Below are 19,506 nucleotides of genomic sequence, written 5' to 3' on the forward strand. Positions count from 1 at the left end.
AGTTAAAATACAAAAAAATATTATGGGAAAGATGTTTTTTCGTTGTCATTCTCGCCACTTTGCTCTAAACAAGACCTAGGGCAAATGATGTGACTTTTTAGCTACTCGATACACAATTTATTGCCAACTAACCTATAATAAAATTAAACTATAATTTGAGTTAAATAGCCAAACCATTATTTTATGTTAATTATTTAATGGAAATGGAATACATATTTATATAAATATCTACTGATGTTGCTTATTGTAAAAAAAGCTTAAAAAAACATTTTTGATATAATGTTTATACAAGATAAAACGAGTTGTGTAACTATAACATAATATGCATGCAGTTTATTCAGACTTTATATTAACTTTAACAAGTTTACCTTATATTATATCAAGTAAACGTACCATACAATGCAACTATGAATAATTTAAGTAATTTTAAACAAACATCAAATAACAAGAGATACATAATATGCTTCAATGTAATATTATAGAAGAGTAAAAACATTGCACATTGAAGAACAAGCAATTGTTATAATGTGAATTTCGATTCGATTGATTCTATCACGTTTATTTTGACCGAAAAACATCTAGATTCGCAATAGTCTACCTGATTTTAAGTACACGTGGAATCGAATAACGCAATTTGTAATCCCGAGGTGAACCCGTGAGCTCGTGTTTCCACCGTAATTTCACGCATCCATTGTTACGTGTATAAAGATGAAACGTGTGTCGTGCGGGCTTAATAATCTCGGATAAAATAAATAAACTGCGTTTATTAATGCTAATCATATAATTAAATATATTTGTATGTATGTCATATACTTACGTGTGAATTACGCTAATAAACGAACGTTTATCTTCATCCTAGATAAGATTTAATTGCGCAAACTACCTGCTGTCGACGTCTATAGATAAAGCTATTAAATTAATCTCGTAAATTAACCCTTATGATTATATTACAAATCGATGTATAAAGGGTCCTCGTTGTAAGAAGATACTCCACAATTCTAAAACACCATCTGTGAAACGCGACTCTGGCAAATGGACCGTTCTTGAAATTGGCTTCTTCAAATCCATCTCACATAGAGTTTGTACTGCTATATTGTAAAATATTAATGGTTGAAAAGAGCATCTCTTGATCTAAACGTATGTTCCTTTAAATAATGAAATATTAATACTTTCATATAAATACATATTAAATTCTGGATTGAAAATAATCAACATGTCACTAGTCTAAGTCATTCAATCAAAGATTAAATTGTGGTTATTTTTATTGGGCCAATCCGAAAATTAATTTTCTACAACTCGTACGTTTGTCTTTGAACGTAAATAGCATGCATAACCATTGTGGCTAAGTTGGATTGCTCACCCGTTTAACCTTTACTCATAGAGCTCACGACTTGACCCTGTTATCCTTTAATATTGTCCGCAAACATCCGAGCATTCAAAATTTAGGACCTTTACCAATTGCTCAATCGGGGTTTAGTGCATATTTTAAGGTCGCCTAAGCCGGTACGGTTTATGTAGCTAATTTATCGAATTTGTTTAATATATGTTCACAATATGGTGACTATTTGATAGTTATTGGTAAATTATTAGCAATTTACTTTACAAAAAAAATTTTGCCTCTAAAAATATTATTTTGTATAACCATTGTTTTATTTCAATTGTTGGACCGCCCTTATGTTTTTATTTTAGGTTTTAATTATAGGGATGTTCCATAGAAAAATAAATGGCAAAGCTCTTTATACTATAATTATGTAATGTTTAACCTTTCGTCGGTTAAGCCTTGTGGTGATAACCTACCCGCCTTTGTTCAATTAATATTCAAAAACCTCCCATAAATCATATTTAACCTAACCTTTGGCGATCTTTTAATTAATCTAGGAAATAATCAAGCTTTACATGTCAATAAGTATATACTACCGTATTTTTTTCATACACAAAATAATAAAATACACATAAATTAAATTAGATTTATTTCAGCCTGACATGTTGCTATATTTGCTGTAAATGTTGCATATATTGATATGCAACATTTACAGCAATTTTTTTTAAATATAATATAATATATTGAATATGTTCATAGATTTGTGATAAATTACATAATTGTTTTTATAGCATATCCTACAACTTAGTAAAATTAGGTCTCGGTTGTATAAATTATTTAAGAAGAATCGCTAGGGCGATATACATAAGTAGACAAGGGTTTTTTATTATTATTCCCCGTTGCAAAATTAAAAAGTTTGTTTATGGTTATAAAGTGTTAGATTTATTGGGTAGTATTTAAGGTATTTATTTTTATTTAATTATTATAGATATTTAGCTTTAAAATGTATTTCTTTATATGTAAGTATTTTTGCATTTATGTTTTTATGATCAAAAGTTTGTAATTTAAAATAGTGATGTATAAAATACAGAAACACAAATAGTGTTATGTTTAAAAGAAAGTCATAAAGTATAAACGGTTGAACACTTCTATTATATCCGTGGGATTAGGAAAAACTACGAAAATTAAATCTGTAATATTTGATCAAAATTATATTTATATTATCTCCTATTCACAATAAAAATTAAAAATACACTTTAGAATCACCACTTCGAATTTGACTTGTGAATGTGAGTAAAAGAGTTGAAAATTTATGTGTTGTGTTTTGTGGAGTACTGCATTTAATAATTAATATTAAGTGAGATAATTAAAAAATAATTTAAAAATAAATATTTTAGTTATTCACGTGATTTTTTTAAAATCAAAGCTGTTGAGACTGCTAGTCTAATATTTTTTAATCTTTTTTGCTTTTCTCTGTCCTCTTTAAACAAAAAAATCCGAGATGAAATTTTTTTAAGTATATTTCTTATATATTTTTAAAATCTGGTGACCCTAATATACATATGTCTCAGTACCACAAACAAGTGTTTATGTTACTAGTCAATTTAAAACCATATTAAAATTTATTATTTTTTACTATCTATGTGAATAAACTTCTTTTTTTAATAATTTATTAATTTGAGTTGCCAAGTAAAATAAATATAACGTTTAAATATATGCATATTTTTAAATAAAAAAAGCTTCATCCATAAAAAATATAAATATTCGCCATGAAGACAAACCTCCTCTCGAGTTCCTGCCTAGCATATGTATAATTTCCAAGAATTTTGGAAGGTTTGGAACGCTTTGTGCTCGTTCATAGTCATAATTTACATGTCGCAAAAATTCAAACAAATAATTTATTGTATAAGAGGATTAACTTTTTTTGCAAAGTCACCTACTAGCTAATGATGGCAGTGTAGGAAATAAATGTAAGTACTGCTAAATATTAATAATGACATTGTTTTAAACACAGGCGTTTATTATTCTATCGTTTTTATGGTCTTGGCAGAATTAATATTTAGAGATACCTTGTTTTAAAACCTTTTAACACCCACCCCGCACACGTTCGTTATCATAATTTAATACGCTTTTAATGCTGCACGCGCGTTACACCCTCCCGTCTGAGCACTGTTAGCACTGCAGATTACTTTGAAGCGGTCGGTTTAAGCGGCGGGTAAAAAGTAACAAGGACACGCTCTATCTGCCGGAAGTATTATTTTCCGCCCACTATGGGACCCGTAAAAGTATCTCTTTAAGGGAAAAATCTCGCACAAAAACCGGCGCGAGCTTTTGTCTCTCGCCTGCCGGGGAAAAGTTTTACAACGGCGGTCGCGTCGTGTGTTGTCGCGTGTTAATCTGCAGATGTTTGGCGAGAAAATTTGATGCCTTTGCGAGATTATGTTTTTGCTGCCATATGGACTTAAAAGGATATTGCGCGCACCGCGATCGGACCACCCTCAGCGCGGGGCCCAGTTGCGTGAACCGAATTAATAGTTCAACTTTTAGTCAGCAAGCAAAAAGCTTTTCTATAATGTACAAGTTGCCATAATACAAAACAATATAATATATATTATACAGCTTGTTCAGAAAATAAATTTCATTTTTTACATAAAAAATAATATTACTTTCATATTATGCATATGTATAATATTATACATATAGAAAGGATATTTTGAAAATTATTGATGTTAAATTTAAAAATATGTTTTATAATATTTTTTTACGTAATAGTAAGGAACATCTTTTCGTTTATGTTTCAGGTGCGTACGGTACGATACATTCCCTTTCGCTCGCTCGCGTGTTAAGTGACGAGAGTGAGTGAGAAGAAATGGGCATGCGGAACGCCCGTAACGCACGCCATTATCTCTCACTCACTCTCGTCACTAAACAAACGAGCGAACGAAAGGGAATGATCTTACCGTACCCGCCTGCCGTGTTTATGCCATAATGTTTTACTATTTTTTTAAAAGCCACAAATACTTCCTATTACGAAAAAATCAGCTTTTAATCGCGAATTGGAATTGCAAATAGTACCTTGATTTACAAGCATAATTATATCCGGAAACGTGCTTTTATCTCAAAACACTGGATTGTAAAGCATATTTCTTCATAAAAAATAATGGAAACTTAAGTTTATTTGTTTTAAAACGCAAAAATTTTATTATAAAAATTACTAATATTAAAATTAGGTATAAAATGATTGAATTTATTAATTATTCATATTGGAATCACTGCTGTATATCACTGATAGCTCAATGAAATCCTTTTCTTTTTGTAGAACTTCAACTATAAACCTATCCAATGAATTGCTTTTGTCTCCTATTGAGGATTCGCCGAAAATGTGACATTGAATTGTCAATGAATATATTTATAGCTCTCACTGCTACAGCCTTACTCAGATGATGCTTTTCTACAAAAGTTTGCACTGTTACCCAAATTTTACAAATATTCATAATCTTATTTAAAGTGAGATGTTTCTCAGCCTCTTTTTCTGGCGAGATTTGGTCTGTAATCTTATGCTGTTACTGTTAGCATCTGGCCATGTTCCTCCACTCTTGAATGTCGTTCTCACTCACTTCCAATCTCATGTTTATCCCAAAAAATACAATAATTGACAATTGGCGGTTCCCGTTCATTAGTAAACCCGTTAACGCAATTACGCTTTATTTTTATCCAAGCAGATTTTGAGACAGTTCACGATGTGGAAATGATTTTTTTCAAGTCTGAGGGTAAGATTTGTTTATTCAGTTGCTTCAAAACATCATTGAAATAGTTTTTTGTAGTTCGAAATAATCTGTTTTGAGTATTGAAGTGGTGTTGAGAGAAAGAAACTTGATCCGAAAGTACTCAAATCCTTTCAGTAAGTCGTCCTCAAAGTCTGAAGGTTTCGGGGGAGCATTATCCATAATCAAGAAGATTTTGAGTGCCATATTATTTTCTAGAATATATGTCCTCATTACAAGAAACATCAGTGGCTGTGAGTGTGAGACACTCATAAACCAAGTTAATTGCAATCCAGAGTTTCACTGTATTTGATTACTATTTGCAATAATAAAAATATTATATTATCATAATTTTATAGACGAAATAAACACTTAATAGGATAACAGTTATTTTAAATTTAATAATGTGTTTCATACGATTTGTTAAAGTCAATAATGGAACGCATATATATACACGAATGCCGAATGTGAATCTCCCTGGTCCTAAGATTTAAAGTAGACTTGAGTTAAACTCCTGTCTGTTTGACTCTTAATCAGTTCTGATAGTCCAATGACTAAGCTGGGTTTGGCAGAAGGGCTCTTTTTTACAATATTCGCAAAAAGGGAATGCTTCGAATATTCGTTCTTTCTTTAACCTATAAAATTCTTATATATAAAAATATTATTTTACACTTTTATATCTGCCTGTGGATTGCGATTAGAATCTGTTTTCAAACAATCATTAATCTCTTAATTTTGTATTTTTAAAAACTTAGAATGTGGTTTTGCAACAAATAAATTGTTTGATTAATTTATTATTTCTGAATTTTAATAGCAATAGCAAAAAGCTAACTTAATTAAACAATCTGTAAAGACATTATAAAATTACGGGACTTTAAGTATTAATTGAATCATTAGATTTACATAACTTATATGATCTTTTTTTGAGATAAAAACTTTTACTCCAATCTATTTATTATTGACACGGCGTCACATTGCACGCGCTCGGCATAAGCTGCGACAAAGAATAGTGGCACCCAGCAAGTGTATAAAAATGGTGGCAAAGTGCGATTACAGTTATCGGCGCTGTACCCTCCGGGGGATGCTGCGCTGTGGGTCAGGTGGTGGAGACCCCGAACGGGGATGGGCCCCGCTGTGTGACCCACATACTGGCTGCAGCTTCAAGGCCCCGCTCCATTTACAGCGGCGGACTCCGTCGGTAACTTTTCCCAGATTTATTATTTACCAAAGGCGGCTCGTGGCCAGCACTGTCCGAGCTGGTTTTATGGATTCGATTTATGCCCACCCCCATTTAGTGTATGAGTGTGTAGTTACAACGGTCGGCTGAAGACTAGTAGGGCACCTAGGGATTACACACGCTTACGGTTACCTTATCGTGTGTGTAATCGGCGTCGTCGATGAGGTTTTTTAATATTCATACAAACATATATTGTATTATATATTTTGTGATTTCGGGTTTTTAATATATATATTTTTATTGCATAATAAAAAAATATATATTAAACATATAATTCGGGTGTCAGTATAGGGCGGCGGTGTTTAATGCGGTAGAGTACTGATTGATCAAAAAGGTTGCGAGCAATCGAGTCTTTGACAAATTATTTTTTCCTCTCGCAATGCGCAAATGTGTGTAAAAGAGAGTATCTCTATCTTTTTACGTTTTTTAAGTGTCAAACTTTTTATGTGTTTTCTCACTGACGTTTGGACGAATGGAGACGTATAGTCAAACTTAGCCTACAATGAGTCTCTCGGTTGAACGAAACCATGTGGTTGCTTTCTGGTGACCACACAAATAATAAATAATAATAATAGAAATTCTTTAAACGAAACTATAGTGTTTAGTGATAATACACGATTATGACGTTTTATTGATTCTGTCACGATCATATTTTACGTTGTTCTCATGTTTCGATTTAACGAATCTCTCGAGCATTTATTTGTGAAGCAAATTTGTACAATTGTCACTTTCTACTGATCAATTATGTAGGAGAACTACAGAAATATATAACTCATATTTCTAGATAGTCACACTTCTTTGCAATAACTTCAGCTACAAATGCACCTCTTCTTTCAGAGTTGCACTTGCACTTCTTATTTATTGCTATATTTCCCTAAAGAGTTTATGTTAATTATTATTATTATTCATATATTTTTGTAAAAAAGATTATGATAAGTGAAATTTGTTACTTATTCAAATCTATTTACGTCTTACGTTTTATTTTGAAAAAGCCTTAGGGCAAATATAAGCGTATAGCTAAAATAAATATAGCTTACTAAAACTTATATCCTTGTGAAAAGATACAGATGAGTTAAATAGCTTTTTATTGGAACCATACATAAAATTTTAATTAAAAAAAAAAATAAACACACGATAAAAACAAAAATACTTGATATTATTCTAACCAATCTAAGAGATATTTTCTAAAAAACTACTACCTGAAACTTTTTAAGCATTAAGCATCATTTTTTTTATAATATATCTTCAGTATATGATGACCAAAAGTCGGCCGTTATATTTTTAATAACTTTTAATAAATTAATCAAGATTTTTTTCTTGGTAAGAGCAATAAAGTTTGCTCGTTGTTAGTACCGTAACAATAATGAAATATTAGAAGTATATAATGAAAAAAATAAATGCTGTTTTCAAATGCTACCTACTGACTGTGATTTCTGAATGGAAAATTGCCATACTTATGTATGTGGCGTGAAGAAATAATATGTGCATTAATGTTGAGCCGATGTGTTATAACACTAATATTTTATAATCTAAAGTTTTGAATAATTTTTCACTGCACAGTCAATTTTTTTAATCTTTTATTTTAAATACATATTTTACGTACTGTTCGTATGTAATGTAAATTAAATATAAAATATTATTTTTTAAGAAAATTTCAATTTAAAAACATATATTGAAAGTCTTAAAATTATTTTTCTCTCGAAACGGTTTATATACTTAAATATGTGCAACTCTAATAAATACCAAATAATAAAAACAAGCAATCAAATGTGATTATTTTATCACGTGACCAGTTCATTACTTTTTGTGGTTTGATTGTTTCCTTGACGCCACTGGTTGTTATTACGTTTGTATTTTATTTGATTTCTTATTTTTTTATTTGAAAATAAGCACACATCTACACATAACCCAGTACACTACAAACTTTCCTTACTATTAAAACGATACAAAAAATAAGATATTGCCTTTTTATAATCGCTAAGCTATTGTTTTTTGATTTGAAACTCTATTTTAAAATAAAATAACTAAATGGATAGATCTTTGTATTAGGATTTATTTATTTTTTCATCTATATTTCATAGTATTTGTTAATATTATATATACCTAATATTTGTGTTTTCCAGCTGATACTGTTTTTATTATTATCCATTGGCTTAAATCTGTTGTTAAATATTTATTTGACATTAAATTTAACTAAAATACATAATTAATAATAAAATATTTTTTTATTAAATTAATTTTATTCCTTTGTATTTTTTTTGCATTTTATCCAAAAATAAGTTATTATAATTTATTTATAGACCATATCATAGGTATTTGTGTATTTGTAACAATATAAATAGAAATACTGTTCTTTAATTTTTATAATAATATTCATAAATTAAGTGCTTTTATAACTAATCCTGTTAAATTTAAGCATAAATATGCCATTATGTAAATCATTTTAGAGAATTAGTGTTTCTTTGCGAAATTTGTTAGCGGAAAAGTTAGTTTTTGTATGCAGAACATAATCAAATTGAATACATAAATATTATTTTATGTATTAAGAGCTATAAAATTTAACCCCTAGTTATTACGTAATGAATTGTGGATTATTAATTAGGCGGTATTATTTACATTTTAACATAAGGGTATATAAACAAAAACGATAAGCTTCGCTTAGCAGATTTTCGGTTAAGCGTATTTAATGATAAATAAATAATATTAATGGTATATTAGTAATTATAAGTTATCGTTTAAGAAATTATGCTCTTACTAAAGAATGGCTTACACGCACATTAAATTGATTTAAAAATAATATATGTTTAATTTTTTCACATGGTTTGAGAAAAACTTGGGCGTTTCTGTTTGTTTTTCTGCGATCTTTATATAATGACAATTTATGGGCTTGATTTTTTTCAGGTCAATGTTATCTTTAAGCAATGCTTTTATTTCATTATCAAATCTTGAGCGATCGCTAATATATTTAAAAGAACGCGTTACGAAAATATATATTTATGTTGCATTTTTGCCAAATCGTTACATAATAAATAACAATACGTAAATTTTAAATTGGAAGCGGTATAAATTTAATAATTGAGCGAGTCTCTTTATGCCGAGAGTAGATTGTGTAATTCTCATTATATTTTCAAGTGTTTCTCTTTGTGAAGTACCATTCTTAAAACCATACGCGTCCCTTTAATACCTTTGTTGAGCTATTTGTGCTACACGTGGCGTTCAAAGCTTTGCTTTGACGTGTTTCGCGTTAACGTTAACGTCCGTTTCGATACGCGTCTAATTTTTTATGCGCTAACAAATCTTAACGAAAAGATGTTGAACGTCGGTTTACCTTGTTTTTTTTTTATTTGAAGTATTTATCGACCCTCACCGTGACAGGTTTTGAATAACGACCGATCCGGAAGGACTTAATGCCTTTGCGCGATGAAAAATGTTTTCGCTCGTACATAAGAACCGTACGTTATGAACGAACTTGAACTTTTACGGTAACTGGAGCAGAGACTCCCAAGGTGGTGCCCATAGGCGCCATGGCGTCTGAATCTGCCTTTTTTGACTATCGGAAACAAATCTCTCCTTTCATATCTTTATCTTTTGTTGTTTAATTTAACCGAGTGGCGATATCGACCATCAATGCGAACCGCATATTTTATTTTGCCTATGCGGCTGCTTACGCTCGCATATGTATTATGTATTATTTGTACCGGGTGGGCACAAGAAAACAATACCTGTTTTTGTTTGCCGAGATATTGTATTGATGTATAGAAAATAAATATTATGCTTGAATGAAAAAATATTGTTTCTTTGAGTATTATTTTAAAATTCAACAGCTTTCAAAAAGCAAAACATATTCTTTCAAATTCAACATTTTATTATTGTCAAATTTACGATTGTGCGAATGTATGCAAATTGCCCTGTATACAGGTTTATTGTATTTTTTACGCTTTGTCAAAGTTTTTTTAATATTATTTCAGAAAATAATTACTTTTAATAAAACGAATAATTCAGACCCATTTATTTGCTCTTTAGATAAATATTGTAAAGCCGATTTATATAATCACATAGAAAATTAATACTTATGTTTAATATATAAACAAATTATTGGTTCACCAGGAAAACCGCTCAGTATGATACAAAGAATTCAATATAAAAATTTAATTTAATATAATTGCCATAATAACCGTGAAGTATCAGACTTATAACAAAAATACCTATATTTGATTTTCGTAGCATAATCAAATTTTTCAGTATAATATAACAAGCCGAGCTGCTTAAGACATTTTCTGATGAATATAATATTATAAATAGTTTACTATGAACCTTCTCCAATTACCAGACTTGTTTGCCTAAAGTAATATTAAGCGCTGAAATGCTTGTTATATTACAGATATACTATATTTAAGACAAACAAATAACGTTTATTTTCCAATAATTATTTACTCTTTATATCACTAGTATTATAACATTAAAATAAAACCAATTGATAGTACATTATTTAGTTTAGTAATTATTATTATAGTTTAAAATAGTATCACAAAAAATACTTTGAGCATCTTTAATGAAATTTCAGATTTTCGTTTTATATATAACCTAACCTAACCTGACCTAACTTGATTTTAAATAATCATCAGTGAGATTAAAAAAAAAAATTCATAGAAAATTTAATTATATAATAATCACCAATTTCGGTCTATCAGATACTATCAAAAAATTAAAAATAATTAAGGTAATGATCACTGACTTGTAAATTTATATTAGAGGTATCTGGATGTAATGACGTTTTTATCAATTAAACTTAGATAGCATTATTCAGTATTTTTGGTTATTGCCACGTAATTTATTTGGTGTCGATTTACATAACATTCTAATGAATTACTGCTTTTCTTTTGTAATAATTTTCTATTTTAAAAATAAAACAATAAAAAGAGCCGATTGAATATTTATTTCCTTAAAACAATGGTTCATTGAAGGAAACAAGTAGTAAAAAGAAGAGGTCAAGTTTAGTAAATATATAGGATGCAACAAAACTTTTCAACCAAGGTTGCAGATTTAATCCCGAGACAATTTAGCAGGGTGTTATATTAAATAATATTTCCCCCCCCCCTCTTCTCACTCAATCGAGCTAAAAGTTTACTATAAACTTCTGTTAAATACTGTTTTAACACTTTTGAATCTCACCATATATGATACATGAAAAATCATATTTAGGATGCAATCTGGATTTAAGGGTTGGAATTGCCTTTTCTGCGCCACATTCAAATAAAAACCCATTTTTCGTCCCCTATTTGATATTAGAGAAATGGCTGTAATTATTATTTTCCCGCAAAATAGTACCTTATTGTTTTATATTGATCAAAAATTTATGGAAAATCCAAAAATCCTCATTTCAACTCTTTCCAATATTTTTTAAACATCTTTGTATAGTCTACGAAGTACTAAACTTTCTTGATAATTCTTTGATGGTTACCGTTCGATATCATAAGTTGTGTGGTTTACTACAAGGCTCATACATTTAATCAAAAACACCTAATTTTTTTTAAATCATATCTGGCATTTTATAACAACATTTGTGCAATATATGGCGCCATATATTTCACAAATATTTTTTGTAGCAGCTGTTAATAAATTTCATACAATATGCAGCTCCGTACATTTTTTTAAACGACAAATGTCTTGCATTAAAATTCAATCTGGTGAACAGGTATTTTTTTCTTTTAACAAAGATCAATTAATGCAATAATCCAAAAATTAAAATTGATTTTTACTACCCATCATTCAGAAGTTTACTATTTTCAAAAACTGTATGTTGAAAATGTCTTTATTTTTTGCTAGCTTTATATTAATTAAAGACATGCAAAAACTATTTAAGTTCAAGTCACATTAAAAACGAAGCTATAAAGAGGTTGAAAAACCAGTTACATAAAAAATATTATATCGAGAAACGAGCCATGAAATATAGCAATAAGAAATAGTAAGAAAATGATATTGCCTGCTGCAAAGCATTTTAGAAAAGTTGCACAAATAAAAATTTCCGACTCGGTGTTTGCGAAACGTTTTAAAATTTTAAATTGACCACATTGAAAGGATACATAATTCAGAAAGAAACCTTTTTAGATTTTTTTCAAATAGAGCTTTCATTGAAAAATCTGTTAAAAGATTCATCATGAAATCGGTCAACAGTAAATTCGTTTGCTTTTCAACTGACTATATAGAGAACGTTTAATTACCTTCGTATACAATTTTCACAATATACGTTATTCATAACGGAAAAAGCGACCGTCTTTAGTCGACGAATAACTCGCGGGAACAAAATTGCTTTTTATCTAATAAAAATTACTTTTTTTACGCGTAAATATATATTCACATTTATCTGGTTTATTTCAATTAAACTTTCGCATTCCGCTTTACAACAACAACAGCGTCAAAAAATAAAATAAAAATCGTTTGGATGTTAATTAAATTTAAATATTAATTAAAAAGCTTCGTTAAAAAAATAAACGCGACCATTCAGCATATTTCAGTCATTCTCCCTTGTTATGCATAATAAAGTCAAATTATCGCTTTCGAAAAACATACTAAGTGCCCTCTGCGGAGAGAGCGACAAGGGATGGGGAGAGAGTGTGCTGCTTGTATATTATAAAAGCTCCGTGAACTTTGTATCCAGACAAAGCGACCTGCCTCAAACGTTTCCAGAGTTCAACGTCTGTAGGAGTAACCCGAAACAACAGCTTTCAGACTGCGTTATCTGTGCATGCATGATGTGCCTGTGTGTGATCGCATATAATGAATAATAATATCACTGGTTTGGGTAAAATGTTTTCTGGGATTGAATATATATTGGTTTGTTCACCGAATACTAGTTTGAGCAGCAATTGGGCATAATGTTACAAGGAACAGTTTTAGAGCAAAGTTTCATATATAGTGCAAGTGAAAAATACACTTTCTAATAATAATTGTAATATAATAAAAATATTATAATACTTTAATATATATATACATAAATCCTTGAACTGTGATGTTCTATAAATTTTAAATATATTAGTTAGATGATGAAATACGATTCAGGCATGCATTATAAAAGGACAGCAGTTTAAAATAGTCGCTCTTATAGCCGCAGTATAGTGATGAATGTCAGTGACTCCAAAAAATGTGCGAGGGACTTAAAAGTTCTGAGACGACGTGAGTTGATAATGAGTGCATTTTTTCAAAAAGATCTATCATACCAGCTGATTTTTTAACAAAATGAGTTGGCTTTCCAGAAATAATTAGCTTACCAATAAAGCGAGCAAGTAAATCCAGTGGTGTATTTTGCAGCATAAAGTGCTTAGGGGGTAAAATACACCTCAACAAAAATATTTTTTGTCTTTGATTGAAATCGAATTAAAATGACATATAGATATTCGAAGTACATGTACTTTTTGATGATACTGCTATGAAGGGGTAAAGGTTCAGGTGCAACAAAGGGATGCAGCAGGCATTGCACGAATAGCTGTGCACTCAGCCAAAGTTTTTTTTGTGTAGGTATCTATGCACTTTCTAAAGGCTGAAAAACGCCATAGATACTACGAAGAAAAATAATGATCTTTTGTACATTTTTTGTACCTTAAATTCAGAAATAAAACATATTTATGTTTTATTCACAAAACATATTAGTTTCTATTATAAAATATTTGCAATTTTGGTAGTAGTAATTCATACTAAAAATAGCGCCCAAATCCTTATTTGACAACCATGCTAAAATTGCTGCATATATATGAATATGTAAAAAACTTATTCTTACGAAATTATCAAGATAAATTAAATTTATTACAAGCCTCTTTGTGATAAAAAATATAATAAAATTGTTTTAGATGTGAAAACTCTGTTTTGTTAAGTATGTATTTTATCTCATATCTCATAAAATAAATCAAGTTAATGCTTTCATTTAAATAAAATAAGTTAATAGAAAATATTTAAATATAATATAATAGGCTAATAGAATTTGTCAAAAAGTTATGTTTTTGTTAAGTTAGGACCTATTTATTATTCATATTCTAAAATATACGAAATATTAATTACTTTAGATTTTTAATTGTATTATGATTCTTATTTGATTAATAATTCCGATTTAATAAAATACCCCAAGTTCTGTAGCGATTCATACATAACACTAGTTAGGAGACACGCCAGACATGCGTCTGAAGTCCCGCGAACTGTACTTATGAACCTAACAGCTAGCTGGAAGCAAACCCAAATACAAGCGTGTTTTTTTCTTAAGGCAACAGATATTTTAATCTTTTCTGATTTATAGCGTATATCTGGTAACTTGAGCTATAAAAATGTTTCTCATGGTGGTGTCCATTTTGACTAAAAAATATATTTTTATTAGACGCTTAAAACGCTTTATGACGTGCTAAATTGATAGTTTATGATGCTATAGAATCCATTAATTTATATTACTTATTTATTTAATTAGCTTCAATAACATTTATTTGATATATAATTGTGTTATACAATTGATATTTATGATTAAAAAAATATAATTCAGGTGTTATTATTACTCTCTGGTCTTTATTTTTGCTGTACTCTACTGCTATCTTTATAAATAAAAAAATGTCATACATTTAATATGTTTCTTTACTAAAGCTTGAACAAATAAAAAATGCCTTATTTAAACTAATGGCTGTATATTCAAGCCCGACTTCAACCCCTTTTAATAAAGCGTAAGTGTCTTCCGGGTAAACCTTTATAAACGAAACCGTTGTGGTTGGTATCCGATGACGATAAAGGTTTATAAATAACAACAATTATTCGTTTGAGCGAGACACTGTGTATTGTTTTCAACTCTTGATGTATGCTTAGTGGTAGCAAGTTTTAATCATGATGATGTTTTCGAAAGTATTATTATTTAATCTTATTACAATATGTCTGTTCGTTTGAAATTTCTCGGCAATCATATACAATAATTATAAAAATAGCATATAATTTATTGCTGTTTTTATTGGGAGTAATCATAAATTTTGTCCCACATCCTAAATAATAAACAATATTTTAAAACCTATATATTTTCTTACTTTGACTATTATTTATTTATTTAATATAAAGACTAATTAAATTAAGGAAATGCTAAACAAGTTAATCGAAAAATATATTGTATTGTAGTATTATTTAACTTATTCTGACGAACACTAAATATGAGTGAACCTAATATTACTGATCGTATCTAAAAAAGAATAAACTCTTCACACATATGTTTATCTCTAATACAATTTTCCATTCACAATAAAGCGAATGTGGAAATTTTATCGCCTCGTGAAATACGTGAATCGCAAAACAAGCCTTACATTGTGATAGGTGATATGTAACAAAATCGCTTTTATTTTGAGTTTACATGTGTACATAAAATATAACTCATGCATAAATAAATCGAATCACACGCAATACAAAAGAACATGTATATTTTAATTTATTTTATTTATCACGTTTTATTTTCTCATACATACATATTTCCCCCTTACTTTTCTAAGCAGAGTATTTTTGGAACTAAATCGCAAACGAAGAAAAGACACACTAAGTAGCGCTCGCAATGCGGAAGCTAATAAAAACATCGCATAACATCACGCTTCCTGAATTATCATAAAAATGACCAAAGAGAAAAAGAGACACAGACTTGTTTCGGTTACATTCACACACAAGGGTTTACTTTCTCTCTATGTTATAATAAAACGGCTCTCCGTATCGCGTGAGGATGCCAAATTTGCGTGCGGATTGCTTCGAGTGGAATATACGAGGCGTGCATATGGAAAGCCAATTACTACACACACCAAGACTACATACATTTTACGCGGAATTTTTGAGACTTTCAGGTTTTACGTTTCTTTGTAAAAATACCAAGAAAAAATTAGTTCGTTATTATTTTATATATATTTTTAAATAATATAAAGCGTAAAAATATAAGATTTGTACATATTTATGTAACAACTTTTTGGTAAAGGAAAGCACAGCAGGGGTTGTATTATATTACAGCGTAGTGGTTTTCCTTTGTCATTTCAAGGGAGTAATAATATGTCAGATTGTTGTGATGAGAATATGGTTTCATCATTAGAACAAATGTATATGCATATATTATATACTAATGAGGACAGAAATAATAAATGCATGTACAAACACACAGTTTAATAATATACACGATACTGGTATTAAACACAAACTTATCTTAATATACATATGTATAAAAATACATGAATAACAAAATATTTTCTTGTTTTGTATGTAAATCCGAGAATTAAGTTTACACATTGTAGCTTATTCATATTGTGTTGTATGATAATATAGATATTATTAATAAAATAAAAAAAAAATCAGCTTATATGTAAAAAAGAGTAACCTGGTACTACTTTAGCTTTATTATTAATTTTATTGGGGCAATCAATTGTAAACTAATTATATGAGCTCTACTGACATATTTTTGATTAAAATTTATCTTCTATTCTTTTAATACATTTTTATCTATACGTTAGAACAATGATCGTGACCTTCTTTAGAAACTTATTTGTATTCTCTCCTCTTTTTTCTATGCTGATTACCTGAAAGTGGTTCAGAGTATTCGCACAAATGCGGATTCGCGATCCATATAAAAAAACATGGAGTCTCTGTGCAGGTGGTCGATTGACAGTCGGCTACCTTTTAGCACAACCAAGTGTCTGCTATTCTTACATTTGCCTGGATGAACTTTTATAGTCTATAGAAAAGTGTTTTAACCAGAAATAATTTTGTTAAAGACTTGAAAATGGCAGATAAAGATTTAGTATGTACTTTGATAAAATTTTGCGATACTCAACTTGTATCACTTCGAATAATTGACGATTCGTGATATGTATAATAAATTAGTTTTTTGCATAGTCTCTGTCTTGACTTTCTTGTCATGGGTATTAATTTTTGTTTTCAAGACAAACCTAGATGTATACGCTAGTTATACGTAAAGTTTTTATGGGTGTGGTAGTAGATTTCAGGCGTCTTCAAAGCGAGCTTAACTTAACTAAGATTATAGACATCTAGCTGAACCAAGGAATGCGAAGAGAGAAGCGGCAGCTTCTGTGATCTTTGATGGTTTGAAGTTGCGACGGTCTAATCTTAGCTGAATTTTGTACGAATTAAGTGTATCCAAATTAGATTTAATGCCTTAAACTCCGAAATAGATTCTCAAGTCTGGATGTTGGTAGAAGTGCTTCATAAAGTCTTTAAGGGAGCGTCTGATATTTTTTCGCGTTTTTAGAGCTCATTTTTCAATGCATTTACGACGTATGTACTTTGACTTAATCTGCAAAAATATTTTTTCAAGGTGCTGCCCCATTTAAACAAAGAATTTCCTTATTGTCTAAGACGTTTAAAATCCGTCACGGTCGAAACTGGTTTTGTATTTAATAGCATTGAATTTTGCTAAATGCCTTTTGACCGTTTTTAGACCAGCTGATCTAATCCCTCTATTTGGTGTTTTAATTTTTTAATAAAAGGCTGATTCAATTGATAAAACCGGCACCTTCAAGACGTATCCAAGATCGAATCAAATCAGATCAAAGCGGCTGTTATATTATTTAATACATATTAATTATATTTCTAAATATTCTAAATTCAGTTAATCGAAAATTAGGATTATCTTATAATGTTTCGAGCTGTAAAATGGATTTACTGTGTAAATTATTTAGGTAAATATGTGACTTACGAACTATGAATTCTGTTAGTTAATCTCGACTTTTTTTTATTGAAATATTTGTATATTATATTTTGTGTTTATGGATAATATGTAGTTGCTTAAAAAACATCACGATTGAATTTAATAAAACATGTTATTAACTATCTTGTTAACTTTCAATGTAATATTTTATGTATTACATATAAAAAAAAGCACAAATAAGCTAAGAACGTAAATTTAGAAATAATAAGATATTTTTTTAATATATAATCAAAGAATCGTTATTGTTCTTCGTAACCTTTAACTTTTTTTATAAAAAAAGTTCAAGATTTAATCTATTGATTAATTTATAAAAATATCTCATTTACTATGTGTACATGTTAATTTATTTTTAAAATAATAATAATTATGTATAAGCGTAAAACTATATAAAATTGCCACGCTAAATTTCATAATAGTTTAAGTAATTGATTGATCTGGATTATTTATTTAGCCGATAAGTAGTTTTTAAGTTGGTTTTGCTTGCATTGACATATGCGCTTGTTATTTAATATATTTATTTATTTATAATCTGGCGTTGTAACCTGACAGGCGTGGGCCCAATGCGTTATAACGAAGTAATTCTGTACTAAATACCTACAATTAAATATTAACTACCATTTTTCAGTCTGGAAATAGGTGACATCTATATAAATAATTATAAATTATGATAATAATCAAAAGATGCCATATTGCAGCTGGGGCTATTTTTTAATAATAGTGCATTCTTATATAAATTATAATTAATAAATCTTCTGAACTTTTTCATATATATTTTTTTAAATATTAAAATACTTATCTAATAATAAACATGCAGCACTGAAACATTCTCGATGCAATACTATCTTAACTTTTGTCGCCATAATGCTACCTGAAGCAAAATTTTCTTATCCTGGCTGTATTTCGTACATAATTGTCTGTACGATAGAACGATCAAAAACAATGGGCCCAATTGCTGTTAACGCTACCCATTATTCTCAACGGCCATTTTGTGCGGTTGTAATCTTATTGCATAATTTTCCACCCACAACCGACCGCTCGTTATCTTTAGCCAACGCCGTCGTTTTTGTCTCTAGATAATCCGCATTCTTAAACACACAACACAATTAGATGTTACCAAAAAATATATATTAATCCATGTATTTTTTCCATTTGTTACAGAACCTGAAGAATCAAATTATGACCACCAACCTGTGGGTCGAGCAGGTAAATATTATCAAATTTTATCTGTCGACGATTGCGTGAATCTTAAAGTCGCGCAGAAAATTCAAACTACGCCTATTCAAAGTAACTTTTGGAAGCGCCTTTAAAGTTTAATCGTTAACGATTTCCCAAATTCGAGGAGACAAATTTCAACTCGAGACGTCGAACGGACGCGCTTTGGAACATATTGTTAAACTTTTATTGAGTTCATAGTCAGAGATTTTGTGTAACATGTTAACCACAGTCTAATTTGGTTTTATTGCCTACGTAGTTGAAT

General features: G+C 29.5%; 1 protein-coding gene across 1 annotated transcript in view; it reads left to right on the forward strand.

Moving 5' to 3' along the window:
• The window catches only part of LOC148226470 (acetylcholine receptor subunit alpha-like), a 191,253-nt gene that overhangs the window by 75,792 nt on the left and 95,955 nt on the right, over positions 1-19,506 (forward strand). The window contains exon 4 of the mRNA XM_088204549.1: positions 19,188-19,232. Coding sequence (XP_088060675.1) covers positions 19,188-19,232 — 45 coding nt within the window. The remainder of the gene's footprint in view (positions 1-19,187; positions 19,233-19,506) is intronic.

This window comes from Plectrocnemia conspersa, unplaced genomic scaffold (genome assembly GCF_051122295.1).
Source record: "Plectrocnemia conspersa isolate PC_06_02 unplaced genomic scaffold, ASM5112229v1 ptg000014l, whole genome shotgun sequence".
NCBI classification, from domain to species: Eukaryota; Metazoa; Arthropoda; class Insecta; order Trichoptera; family Polycentropodidae; genus Plectrocnemia; species Plectrocnemia conspersa.